General features: G+C 44.6%; 1 protein-coding gene across 1 annotated transcript; it reads left to right on the top strand.

Moving 5' to 3' along the window:
• Positions 1–3,717: 3,717 nt before the first annotated feature.
• Positions 3,718–14,150, top strand: LOC308588937 (high-affinity choline transporter 1-like; the record flags this gene model as incomplete). The annotated part of the gene is made up of 8 exons (XM_081197666.1): positions 3,718–3,892; positions 6,335–6,448; positions 7,378–7,533; positions 8,177–8,325; positions 9,101–9,244; positions 10,045–10,198; positions 10,466–10,683; positions 13,467–14,150. 8 exons carry the CDS (start codon positions 3,718–3,720, stop codon positions 13,971–13,973), a joined length of 1,617 nt encoding a protein of 538 aa, XP_081053792.1. The 3' UTR covers positions 13,974–14,150.
• Positions 14,151–14,655: the final 505 nt, after the last annotated feature.

Consider the following 14,655-nt stretch of genomic DNA (forward strand, 5'->3'; position numbering starts at 1 on the left):
GAGTCATGGCCGGGCAGCGCGCCATTGCCCAGTTTTTTAAAAACTCTGCACATTTATCTTTCACACGGTGCGAAAGGGCTTTGCACCTTGCCCGGCAGAGAAACTGCACCCCTTGCACCCCTCCTGGGCAACAGCCGCCCATCCGCAACGCCCGAGCCTCCCCATCAGTCAAAACAAAGGGGGAAGGGGGCAAGAGATCTGTACCGCCAGACGTCCCCGATTTCCCTTCGGCAGCGGCAGCAGCAGTCAGCAGCTCGGAGCCAACCAGAGCCAGCTGCGCTACCAGGCTGGCTCCTGGCTGCTGAGGCTGCCGCTGCCACATTTCCCGGGAATAGATCTGCAAATCTGGGGACATTCCGGGGACGGAATTTGTCCGGGGACAGATTTGAAATCCAGGGACTGTCCCCGGGAACCAGGGACATCTGGTAACCCTAGCCTATCCTTATGTTCTTGTGTTTCATTTATTCCATCTCCCTTTTGAGAGCAAGCAAAGGACAGGTGGGTGTCCTGCCCCCCCCCAACATAAATCCTGGTTACACCCATTGGCTTTTAGCAAATAAATTGTGCTGTTTGATTCAGACATGCTCCTGCGCCATGTGGAATAGCAACATGAATAAAAGGCCCCTTACACTGCTGGGTGCAATACAAAGAGAAGCCAAAGTGCCCCAGCAATATTTAATCTTCTGTCCCACATGCAGATTCTACAGCTATTATTATAAATGAGCTAGTTTTTGTGTACTAACTATGCAGACAAAAATCTTGCCCTGTTCCTCCTCCTCCTCCTCCTCCTCCCTCTCTCTCTCTCTCTCTCTCTCTCTCTCTCACACACACACACACACACACACACACACACACACACACACGTGTTTTACATTACAGTCAGAATCAGTATGCCCCTTCTGGTTGGCTAATGTGAGATCAGGATGCTTCACTTGACAGTAGAGGTTCTTATGTTCTTAGGTGCCTGAGATTAATCCCAGGAAAGAGAGAGCCAGAGATAGATGTTTATGGTGTCTAGAATGGACAAACAAATGGTGTATATTCTGAACCCTTACAATTTACCTTGTTTTAGAGACGTGTGCATTTAAACTAGTCTTGTTTCTTATCTGGGCTTCCGTCTGTATCATGTCTTGCCTGTAAATATTAAATGTTGTTGTATTATTATTTGAGGCATGCTTCTTTTATTAGTTGGAAGAACGACTGGCTAAAGGAGGCTGCGTGGCAGAATCCGCTCAGGCAGGCTTGCATCCAGTCTTGAAAACCACATTTTGCTTCATATCCATTTGCTGCAGGACAATTACATTCTTCCTCAAAGGAGATGAACGCCTTGAATTTTAAATTCCTAAACAATGGCAGAGTTAGGCTGAGAGTAGAGATTGGTGATTTCGTTTTTCCAATCTCTAATTCACTTCTTCATGTTTCCACATCAATTTGCAAATTCTTCCTTTTTAAAGACTTCAGTAAGATTCATCATTTTAGTGTGAATTGGGACATTTTTATGCAGTTTTGCCCAATATACACATTTTTTGCAATGTATTTTTTACCTTGTTTTCACTAATATACATATACACTTTGCCCTAGTACATACATTTACATACACATTCCTTGGTTGGAGAACTGCATTGCAAAATTCGGAAAAGTGCTAACTGCAAAGGATGGGCATGTTTTGGTTTGCATCTTGTTTTGTGAATTAGGCAAGTGTGAATTACATAAGTTCACATTTAAATGTGAACTAGATCAAATTCCAGTTCCCTAGCTGAAAGACATTGACTTGCACAAGGCCAGCCTAATGCTTGAGCTCTTCGCTCTTCGCTCTCCCTCTCCCTTTCTTTCTCTTGTATGCTCCCCCCCCCCATTCCAAAGCACGTTCCTTCTAAGTTTAAATGTTCTTTCTTAATTTGTATCCACTCTTCCTAGCAACTAGGAAGAAATTCAGTTCAATTCACGAACCTACCTGATTTGTACTTCCCAAAACAAGATACAAACGGAAATGCAACAAAATCCACGCGTCTCTGAATTCTGCAGTGCAGCTCCTCCAATAAAAAGAGAGAGAAACAGATTTGTATTAAAAGGAACAAGTGGTGCTGGAGGAGACTCTTGAGAGTCCCATGGACTGCAAGAAGATCTAACCTCTCCATCCTTAAGGAAATCAGCCCTGAGTGCTCACTGGAAGGACAGATCGTGAAGCTGAGGCTCCAATACTTTGGCCACCTCATGAGAAGAGAAGACTCCCTGGAAAAGACCCTGATGTTGGGAAAGATGGAGGGCACAAGGAGAAGAGGACGACAGAGGACGAGATGGTTGGACAGTGTTCTTGAAGCTACTAACATGAGTCTGATCAAACTGCGGGAGGCAGTGGAAGACAGGAGGGCCTGGCGTGCTCTGGTCCATGGGGTCACAAAGAGTTGGACACGACTAAACAACAACAAAAATTAGAAAGCTGCCATACACCAAGTTAGATCACCATATCTCAGTATTTCGCACAATCATTGGCAGTGGATCTCCAGGGCTTCAGACAGGAGCTGAACCTGGGACCTTCTGCATAAGCAAAACTGTAAGCAAAACATCTCCCCTCCCCGCCACTGCCCACAGATTCAGGTCCCCTCCCTGCTCCTGCTGTAAACCCTGTGCTGCCACCTTGCCGCCGCAACTAACACAGAACACAACTACTTTATAATGGGGCATCCAGAAAGTAGAGCACAATGCAGCTTCACAAGGACATGGATCATTCCCAAAATATAATTGCAAACCAGCCTCTTGCGTAAAATGTACCTTAAGTATGCCTACAAACTCAATGAGCTTGATATTGCCGGGTAATCTCATTTACCGTATTTTTCTGTGTATAAGACGAGGTTATTTTATTTTAAAATTATGCTAAAAATTTTGAGTCGTCTTATACACGCGTAGTGGAGAGGTGGGACGGGCGTTTGGTGGCTGCCGCGAGCAGGAGATTGCCAGCGGTGTATTTTCAGCTGATTGGCCGGTGCGGCAAGTTCTGCAGGCTAATGGCTGCTGCGGCAATAGGGCGGGCAATTGGCGCTTGCTTTCTGCTTGTGTGCCGAAGATTGGTGGCTTCGTCGATGTGCGTGCGATTGGCTGTGGAGGTCCTGCGGGTGAGCAGTTTTCAGCACCCCCCCCCCAAAAAAAGCTCAACAACTCCCCCCATTTTCTCAATTTGGAGTCCCCAAAATACATGGGGGCGTCTTATACACAGAAAAATACGGTATGTTAGGTCTATTCTGAGAAACTCGCATCTCCTCATCAACTCAAAGAAACATTTCTCTTTTCTGAACTTGATAGTATTCTGTGCTGTACGCTGACATGTTTAAAAGTTTCTTCGATTGTCCTTGAATCTTCCTGCCACGCTTGCCATCCAGTTTGATCTTCAACGCCCTTTAAGAACCACTGCTCCAAGACCCACAATGCCAATGCTAGATCTTTTTTGTTTGTTCCATTAATCTCTCATTTTTTTCCTGGTATTTAAGGACACACAAGCAGAGATTGTTTAGTCTGTTGAGAGAGAGATAGGCGGGGTCCTACTCCAACGTCATAAACTGCTCTGCTCCCACTTTGCACACACCCCAATTTAGTCTTTCAGATAGCAACAGTTCGCCAGTGGAAGAGTTTGCAGAAGGTCCGTCCGACAAGACACAGGCGTTTTGCTGCTTGAACTTGGCTCCACTGCCAGAAACTCACATCTCTTGATAGCTGGAGAAGATGGCTTTGAGCACAAGCGGCTTGGTGGCCTTAGTTGCCTTTTATGCTGTTACTTTAGCAACTGGAATATGGGCTTCCTGGAAAGCCAAGAAGCTGAAAAGCAGGAAGCCCAGTGAAGTGGCCATGGTGGGAAACAGGAAAATGGGGTTTTGCCTTGGACTGTTCACCGCTACCGGTAAGTACCAATTTTCCAAAACCAAGGAGGTTGTGGATTCTCCTTCCTTGGAGGTTTCTAAGCAGAGGTTGGATGGCCATCTGTCATGGATGCTTTAGTTGAGACTCCTGCATTGCAAGGAGTTGGATTATAAGATCTTTGGAGTCTCTTCCAACTTACAATTCTAATGACTCATGGTGTGAGGCATCTTGATGTTATAGATGGGCTTTGTCATGACACAGGATTGCCAGTTTTTAAAAGGAACTATCCTGATATCTAGGCAGGGTCCAGAAATGTGGCTGGGTGGTTATGCCAAAATTCAGAAGGGGAAAGTCAGAGTTTTTGTGTTTGTGTGTTGGTTTATGTGTGTGTTTTTTGTGTCCGTGGTCTTTCACAGCATTAACAGGGAGATGTTGGAGATGAAACATGAGACCTTTTGAATGCAAAGGGAGTATTCTACCACTGAACTACTGCATCTGAGTCTTAGGTCTAGAAGGTTTTTTTTGCAGCAGATTGATTTTAAAGCACTTCTTTCCCAAGGTTATTTATTTACTTATATTTCAAAGTTTTTTTCCACTTATACAAAATAAAGTGGGGGGGGGAGAGAAGAAGGTGTAACATATACTAATATAGCAGTTTTTATTTTATTTTAAAGCACTTCTTTTCCAAAGTTTTTTATTTATTAATTAATATTTTAAAGTTTTTCAGTTATACAAAATTTTATATATATATCTTATATGCATATATGATTAATAACCTGCTATATTCTGTATACACTTGTTCCAAATATCAATATATTTATCCAAACAAAGCCTGCATCTATAAGCAATCCGTTCATATGTTGTGAGTTCTGTCATGTCTTCAATCCATTGATTAAAGAGGGCCAGATTTTTGTTTTTCCAGTATCAGTCTTTTGGGCATACTTAGAACACAGAGAATCCATTTTTGTTGTCTGTCCACTTGTCAACTTCCATATAATAAGTGTATAATTCAAAAGAATATTTCCCTCTGAATATTTTAAGTTTTTCCATACAGTTGTATTTACACAGTTCAACATTTTCGCCCAAAACGTAGTGGGAATAGGACACTGTAAGAACACCATGTTTCCAAGAGGCATTATCCTCCAACAAGGAACTGCGTTCGACAGTCCTTTTCTATGCAAAACTAATGGAGTCCAATAGATTCTAAATATTATTTTCTGTTGTGTAAGCCTTAGTTTAAGATCCATCGGTCCCTTTCCTATGGAAGCTAAAACACTGTCACACTGTCTACCTGGTCTATAGGAACATCCAAATCTTTTTTCCAGTTGTTTCTTACAGTCTGCATATCAAACTTATTTATTAATAACAAATATCTGTAAAAAGTAATTGCCGGTTTTTTTGTTTCAAAAGATTTGGACAACTGTTCTAATACCTCTGGTGTCTCAGAGGCTGAAAAAGCAGCCAATGCAAACACTGGTTTTTATTTTAATTAGTTTTTATTAAAGATTTTATTGTGCTACCAAACAAACAAACAAACAAACAGGGGAAAGTACCATATTTTTCCATGTAGAAGACTAGTTCCCCCCCCTAAAAATAATGTCAAAAATTAGGGAGCGTCTTATACATGGGGCCATCTCCCCCAATTTTCTTAAATCTGAGTCCCCCCCAAATAGGGGGCATCTTATACACGGGGGTGTCTTATAGACGGGAAAGTATGGTACATCTTTTGTCTGCACTTTCAATTCATAGTCTTTTTCGCAGTTTGTTTACATGCAGCGAGAGACATTTTTGTCATGGACCTCTTGCGATTGGGGGAAAATAGAAGGGGAGGGAGGAGAGATGGGGTGTTGTTCTTTGTTACAAGGCATTGTAGCTGCAGATACTGCTATTGGAATGCATCTGACGGGTGATAATTATCACTTAAAACACTTAACGTATAAAATTCGTCTTCCTCATCTATCAGTTGAACCAAAGTCATTATGCCGCTTCCATCCAACTATTTCATACATGCCATCTTTTCCCCAATTTTAAAAATGGGATTCCCCCACAACGTCAATTTAGCGTGGATCAAATCTTTTTTTAATTCGGCATTATATTCCATATCTTTTTAACTGACTTAATTGTGTCAAGAGCTTCCTTAATTTTAAAATATTTTGATCCTAATACCGTCCAACCAACCAAAGGTGCTGTGTATGCATAATCTCATGTAGCCACTTCTTTTCCAAAGTCAATAAATAAATAAAACCTCTCGTCAGTCTGAAAGAGAAAATATTGCAAAAGAGGTTTTCATTGCCAGGGATTGAGACCTGAGATGTCCTAAGTGCAATGTAAATATTCTATCACTGAGACATGGTCCTTCCCTTATTCAGGGCCTTATAGAAATTGGAGCTAAAGGCAGCACAGCACAGAATTTATTTTTAGCTGGGATGTCCATTTTGAGAGAATTTCCAAGTTTAAGTGTGTTCTTTCTGCTTTCTTTCAGCCACGTGGGTTGGAGGAGCATATATCAATGGCACTGCTGAAATTGTCTACCTGCCTTCAAGAGGACTCGTGTGGGTCCAAGCCCCAGCAGGATTTGCTCTGTCTCTCCTTATTGGTAAAGTTTTCAAAAAAGCTTAAATATGTAACTACGGTGGTACCTCGGGTTAAGTACTTAATTCGTTCCAGAGGTCCGTTCTTAACCTGAAACTGTTCTTAATCTGAGGTACCACTTTAGCTAATGGGGCCTCCCGCTGCTGCCACGCGATTTCTGTTCTCATCCTGAGGTAAAGTTCTTAACCTGAGGTACTATTTCTGGGTTAGCGGAGTCTGTAACCTGAAGCGTCTGTATCCCAAGGTACCACTGCATTCCATCCAATAAAAATCAGTACTGGAAATGATGAGAGCCTCGTCCAAGGGGAATGCTGAAGTTTGACTTTGGTTCACATTGTTTCCTCACAAATTGCCCTTGTAGCACATACGAAAAGTCTCTCAAGGAGCAGTCCAAACACAAGATCCACTGGGATGAGGGGATTTCTGGATAGGTGGATCTTGGGCTGAATCCGGACTAAATTTCCCTATCTTGGGCCAGCCATAAATACTTCAGTGCAAACCCTCCATCTCTGATCCTGTGAAGCCCAAGCCAGGAAAATACCCCAAAAGAGGTGCTCCAAGGGTGTGGCAGAGGCAGGGCTGAGGAGGAGACACCCCCTATTTCAAACTCCTTTCAGCTCAGTCCAGACCTAGCAACCCAGCAGGTTGCCACCCAACCATCTCTGAAGGTCACTGTGATGACTATTCCCAGGTTAGAGTGCTGGTCCAGGTGTGAGGAGACCCCGGTTCAAACCTCCACTCAGCTATGGAAACTTGCTAGGTGATTTCAGACCAGTCACCTTCTCTCAGACTACAGGATTGTTGTTAAGGATGAAATGGGAAAGAGGAACCAAGTGTGCCACTTTTAGCTTCTCGGGGGAAATTTTGGGTATCTAAAAACACCTCTTCTGCCCAGATGACAATAATAATTGCAATACAACTGCTTTTTAACAGGTGGGCTCTTCTTTGTCAATCCAATGAGATCGAAGAAGTACGTGACAATGATGGATCCACTCCAAGAAACATACGGGAATGTGATGGCAAGCCTCATGTTTATTCCATCGTTGATAGGGGACATATTCTGGTTTGCAGCTATTCTTGCTTCCTTAGGTAACTAAACATCTCTTGCTTGTCTTAAGGACTGAAGGCTTGTTTCAGTAAAGCAGGAACTGCTTTAATTACGGCCCATGAGTCCGTGCAGCCCACATTTCCACTTCATCCAATTCAAATGTCTACAGCTGGGGAAAGAGAGATGGAGTGATTTGCCCTAAGTCGGATGAGGAACCTCAGACCAGGTGGCCCAATGTGGCCCTCTAGATCTCTCTCTCTCTCTCTGGCCCTTGGCACTCTCTCTAGGCCACAACACCTCCTCAGCCATGTCCTGCAACAACCCTACTTCCGCCCTGAGGAATAATTAGAACTGAACTCCACATCTGGGAATGTTCATAATTTCTAGAGCAGCCTTTCCCAACCTCTGGCACTCCAGATGTTTTGGGGTTCAAAGGCCATCAGCCCCAGATGGTGTGGTCAATGATCACAGTCCAATGATTGGAACTGCAGACTAGTAACAACTGGAGGGCATCTGGTTGGGGGGGGGACATCTAGTCTAGAAGAACATATCTCTTTATGTTAATGCTTGTATCTCCTAAGGAGCAATTCTGTCACTTGTGTTACACACTAATATAACGATGTAAGGGAAATGGTGTCACATTAAATTTCATGCTGTATCTTAACATTGTCCTTTTTTCCACAGGTGCAACCATGCAGGTCATTTTGGATATCCATGGTATTTTAGTCATTATTATCTCTGCATGCACGGTTATAATCTATACTTTATTAGGCGGCCTGTACTCAGTTGCATATACAGATGTAATACAGCTGGTCTTTATAACAGTCAGCCTGGTAAGTCCCAATACTGTTATTTTACTACTCACTTGAAATGCTGGTGTGATTTTTTTAAAAAAACCATAACAATATTCTACACACATGGGGCTTGGTCTCATTCCCTGCGAGGCTGTGATGGGTACAAAATGCTAGGACAAAATTATGAGTCTGGGGATAATCTTTGCCTGCAGTGAATCTGAGCACCATCAAAGTGAATGAGCGGTCTCTCTACATGTGTGGAACTGGGGCTTCAGGTGTGAGCAGGAGCTTCTATAGGCACACTGGAGCCAGTTCTCTATAGTAATCATCAACAACCAGCTGCTTGTAAGATCAAATATTGTCTGTGGGTGAGCAGCTATCCACTCATCACTCACCTATGTCCTCTGTTTAATGGATTTTGGCAAGCAGAAGCGGATATTTTATTTTACTTTCCTCTTTTCACTTGTGGGTAACTAGAGAGCCAGTGTGGTGTAGTGGTTAAGAGCGATAGACTTGTAATCTGGTGAACCGGGTTCGATTCCCCGCTCCTCCACATGCAGCTGCTGGGTGACCTTGGGCTAGTCACACTTCTCTGAAGTCTCTCAGCCCCACTCACCTCACAGGGTGTTTGTTGTGGGGGAGGAAGGGAAAGGAGAATGTTAGCCACTTTGAGACTCCTTCGGGTAGTGATAAAGCGGGATATCAAATCCAAAACTCTTGTGGGTAGCATATTTTGCAAACCAGAGCTCAAGGCTGGTGTCCTTGAGGGAACCTGGTGGGGAAATAATTCTGATGTTTCTCTTTTTACCTCAAGTGGGTTTGTATCCCCTTCGCCCTCATGAACCCTGCAACAAAAAGCATTTCCTACACTGCTGCGCACGACGTCTTCCAGGCATCTTGGATTGGAAAAATGGAAGTGCAGTATCTTGGAAGGTGGCTTGATGACTTCTTATATTTGGTAAGAACTGCTCCCGAGGCACATGGAGGGCAAGCTAGTGGTGCTTGCTGTTTTTATTACATTCTGGCCGGACCGTAGAAATAGTTGCATTGGATGAGCTGGGGAAATGCATACCATGTCTGCAAAGGAAAAACACCCCTTCACAATTTGAATCTGAGTCACATCTAAGAACGGATTTCCAAGCGGCTTCCTGTAATGCCCCCATTACTGGTTACACTGATAACTTGGAACTGCCCTTCTCTTTGCTCAAGTTTGGTCCACAGTGAGTGGGGGAATTAAGGATTTGGCCCTCAGGCTAGTATTGCCCCTTTCTATTTATTTATTTCTGTGGTTTTCTTTTTGTAAATAAAATCGGGATTAAGGGTTTTTCCCCTCAGGACGGTGGAGGGTTGTTTGTGTTGCGTCCCATTTGTGAAGTGGTGGTGGCACTCGCCCTTCTTCTGATAGGATATGCTTTGCAGGGGAGACAGACCAAAAAATGGGGTGGTGGTCAAGGAGGGTCAGTTGTTCGGGAGTCAGAAATGTCCCTACTTTTCACCTGAGGAATGTTGGAGGCTATGAGATTGCCATTTATTGCTGAATAGATTCCTAAGGGTTTTCCCTTGGGAAGAAACAAGGCAAGAGGGAAACCACTTGGAACCACAGCAAAATTGGGAGTGAGCCCTTCGTCGCTCGAACAAGACTCAGTTGGAACGGAAGGCCACAAGACCTAACAACACTTGGGTTGGATTGCCTTTGGGGCTGCCTGTATGTGGTGGGAGGCTGACTGATATGTTCATAAGCTTCTGCTTCTCTTCCAGGTTCTTGGGAGTATCCCGTGGCAAATCTATTTCCAGCGAGTTCTCTCGGCTTCTTCTCCAAACGAAGGAAGGCTCATCTCCTACTTTTCTGGACTGGGGTGCTTCATCATGGCCATCCCTTCTGTTGTCATTGGGGCTGTCGCTGCTTCCACAGGTAAGATTAGCACGCTCCATAACACCACCCGGAGGATCGCAAATCCTCCCTGACTCTTCTGGGGAGAAAGAAGTTGCTACCTTGGGTTTGATGAATTTTAGGGACAGCCAATTTCATTCAGTGATACGCTGTTCCTAACCTAGCCTACTCTCCCTGTTGGTAAAAGTGATAGGGAAGACTTCCTGTTCCTTTGCATGCGTTAACCCTCATCCTGAAATATGATCAAACCTTTTAACATACATGACGCGTCTCTGTTTCCTTTCTAAGACTGGAATCAGACTGCCTATGGCCTCCCCAGTCCCAACGACAGAGGAGAGTCTGCCCTCATCCTCCCACTGGTTCTCTACCATCTGTGCCCAACGTATGTCGCCCTTGGTGGCTTGGGCGCCCTGGCTGCTGCTGTGATGTCTTCTGGAGATTCAGCTTTGCTCTCGGCTGGTACCTTGTTTGCTCACAACATATATAGGAAAGTCTTCAGGAAACATGTGAGTTGTTGCGAATAATATCGACACCAGCGGGCAGAGGGAGGTCTGTGGGGGACGCAAGTGTCTTCACTATATTATTTTTTGGTGCCTGCTAAAAAAATTGTTTTGTTTTGACAAGCCCACCCAGATATGTAGAATGTTGATTTGTATTTTAATCTGTTTTTAGTTTATCATGGATTTTACGATTCGATAATCTTTATTGTCATTGTCCAATACAGAACAACGAAATTGAAAAAAATCTACATCAGACATTCAAAAACCAACAAGCCTGCTATCCAAACTATCCCAACCTGGTTAGCCCCTAAAAACTCTGATACCCCATAATTGAATACAATGTACTCACACAGAGACTACCTTACACTGCATTTAAAATCTCTACTCTGATTTAATTGTTGCTTGCAACTGTTTCTATAAATAGTTTTATTGTTTTATTCCTTTCATAAATTGCTTTGAGGTTTTTTTATATATATATACAATCAAGCAGTGCATACATTTTTATGAAATAAAATTAAAGAAAATTAAGCAGGAATTTCCTCCCAATGCAAAAGAGAAGCATGATTTTCCCGCACCTGGGGAGGAAAAGGTTAAATCCTTTCTCCATGCCTGCTCTGATGCTGTCAATTGTCCCTTCCCCCACCCCATGATATTTGTATTAAAAACAAAAGAAACTGAATGTTAAATGCAAGGCTAATCTAGGTTCTCCCTATAAGAAAAGAGAAACTTGAAAGGCCACAACAGAAATATGCACTGGAACATAATAAAATTTAAAGATAGGAAGCCAGTAGTTACAGAGTTATACCACACAGAATGATCACAGGAAATAGATACATAACATTTCGTAAAATGTATTGCAAGGCTCCTCATCTCATTATCTCATTAGCTAAAATGGCTCTTGGGGTTTGCGGTAAGCAGAAAGAATATCGCAGAGACCTTTCTTTTAAAACGAAATAAAATTCTTAATTTAAGGGGTTTCTGGGAATTTCCAGGAACCGGTAACAACAGGGTTCAAGGCCACCCCAAATCCCAGAAAGACAATTTAAATAATAATACAGTGGTACCTCTAGTTACGAACTTAATTCGTTCCGGAGGTCTGTTCTTAACCTGAAACTGTTCTTAATGAGAGGCGTGCTTTCGCTAATGAAGCCTCTTGCTGCTGCTGTGCCACCGGCACACAATTTCCATTCTCATCCTGGAGCAAAGTTCTCAACTCGAGGTAACTCTTCTAGGTTAGCGGAGTTTGTAACCTGAAGCGTTTGTAACCTGAGGCGTTTGTAACTCGAGGTATCACTGTAATAATAAGTGATACGTTGGTACCTCAGGTTACAGACACTTCAGGTTACAGACTCCACTAACCCAGAAATAGTACCTTGGGTTAAGAACTTTGCTTCAGGATGAGAACAGAAATTGTGCTCCGGCAGTGGGAGACCCCATTAGCTAAAGTGGTGCTTCAGGTTAAGAACAGTTTCAGGTTAAGAACAGACTTCCAGAACGAATTAAGTTCTTAACCCGTGGTACCACTGTATTGGTAAAAGTTACCCAGCTTAGTGTAGTCATGTCAGACTTAGGACCTAGCAGACCACCTGAACTCAGCTATGAAGCTCCCTGGGGTGACCTGGGTGGGCCAGTCGCTGCGTCTCGGCCCCCAGCCTACCTCAAAGGGTTGTTGTACGGGTAAAATGGAGAGGAGGAGAGTCATGCACGCCACCTTGAATTCGTTGGAGGAGAGGCGGCTGTAAGAATAACGGAGGATGGCAGGAGGTTGGATACAGGGAGCTGTGCGTGAGCAAGCTGAAGAGCAAGCTTCGCAGAGCCTCTTTTTATTAGCAGAAGTCAACAATTGGAAACAGTAGTGAAATCACTCTGAACATGACATATTTCCATCTAAGCACATTTCCAGTGTTATCAAATACAGTGGTACCTCAGGTTAAGTACTTAATTCGTATCGGAGGTCCGTACTTAACCTGAAACTGTTCTTAACCTGAAGCACCACTTTAGCTAATGGGGCCTCCTGCTGCCACCACACTGCCGGAGCCCGATTTCTGTTCTCATCCTGAAGCAAAGTTCTTAACCTGAAGCACTATTTCTCGGTTAGCGGAGTCTGTAACCTGAAGCGTATGTAACCTGAACCGTATGTAAGCTGAAGCATATGTAACCTGAGGTACCACTGTACACGTGTCAGCAGGTGTTTCCCTAAAATGTTCCCCGATACTTGATTACATCTGCGTCCCCGGTCATGCTCCAGCCAAGCGTTATGTCGAGTAACCAAATCTGTGAGAGGAGAAATGGTCAGGGGAAAAACACTGTTTGCTAGCCAAGAGGCGAGAGTTCAGGGAGAGTGGGCGCAAGGCTCCTGGGCACACTGTGGCATGCCGGGTGCGAGGTGTGCCTCAGTACAGGCGGAGCCTTACCTCCACAGCGGCTTATAAATGTACAGTGGTGCCCCGCAAGACAAATGCCTCGCAAGACGAAAAACTCTCTAGACGAAAGGGTTTTCCGTTTTTTGAGTCGTTCCGCAAGACGAATTTCCCTATGGGCTTGCTTCGCAAGACGAAACGTCTTGCGAGTTCTTGCGAGTTTGTTTCCTTTTTCCTAAAGCCGCTAAGCCGTTAATAGCCGCTAAGCCGCTAAGCCGCTAATAGCCGCTAAGCCGCTAATAGCCGTGCTTCGCAAGACGAAAAAACCGCAAGACGAAGAGGCTCGCGGAACAGATTAATTTCATCTTGCGAGGCACCACTGTAATAGCACCTAAACCAATAATAAAACACCTATTTCTTTATTTCCAGGCGTCAGAGGAAGAAGTGCTATGGGCGATGAGAATGTCCATGGTGATCTTTGGGATGATGTCCGCAGGTCTAGCTTTTCACTCCCATTCCATTTATGACCTCTGGTTCCTGAGTGGAGAACTCGTCTACGCTCTCCTCTTCCCCCAGCTCTGCTGCGTCCTCTTCATTCGCAACACCAACACTTACGGGTCCGCCGCTGGGTTCTTCTTGGGCCTCCTCCTGCGCCTCTTGGCGGGGGAGCCCGCCCTGAACATCCCCCCAGTCATCCATTACCCAGGATGCTCTCTGGTTGACGGGGCCTATGTCCAGCTGTTCCCATTTAAGCTGTTCACCATGCTGGTATCTCTGCTGACCATCGTCTCTGTCTCACATCTGTCTGCCTTTCTATTTAAGGCAAACGTCCTTCCCCGCAGATGGGATGTCTGTAAGATCGTGCGAGCTGACAGGGTGGTCATTTCCTTACCCCAGAGGCGTAAAAGAGTTGCCTGTGCCAGAACAGAGTTTTGAGCAAATGGGAGACAAATTGCATTGGTATTTTACCCATGATCCTTCTTGAAGGATCCTTAGCTCTTTGAATGAGGCCATCTTCCATGTTGTGTGATTTGTTGTTGTTGTTGAAGTCCATAGTCACAGCAAAGGGCCCTCTCCCATTGTGGCACAACCTCCAACACCTTTCTTTCTTCCTAGTCCTGTTAATCTAATGTCTGGGCTCTTTCTGGAAAACACGAATCCTTTGAAGCCCTTTAATTGGTGCTGCAGCTACAGAAATTCAGCGGGTGCAGAATGCTGCGGCGAGACTCCTTGCGGGGTCCTTGCTGCAGGATCACATTCACCCGGTGCTATACCAGCTGCGCTGGCTCCCGGTGGAGTACAGGATCAGGTTTAAGGTGCTGGTTTTAACCTTTAAAGCCCTATACGGCCTAGGACCCTCGTACCTACGGGACCGCCTCTCCTGGTATGTCCCACGGAGGACCTTACAGTCTTCAAATAAAAACATTTTGGCGGTCCCGAGTCACAGAGAGGTTAGGCTGGCCTCAACCAGAGCCAGGGCTTTTTTGGCTGTGGCCACAATCTGGTGGAACGCTCTGCCACATGAGACTAGGGCCCTGCGGGACTTGAGATCTTTCCGCAAGGCACAGTCTGACCCCCTCCTTTGCCAATCCTCGTAGAACTCTGGCCCAGTGGTTGC

This window comes from Podarcis bocagei (assembly GCF_964188305.1).
Source record: "Podarcis bocagei genome assembly, chromosome: 6".
NCBI lineage: Eukaryota > Metazoa > Chordata > Lepidosauria > Squamata > Lacertidae > Podarcis > Podarcis bocagei.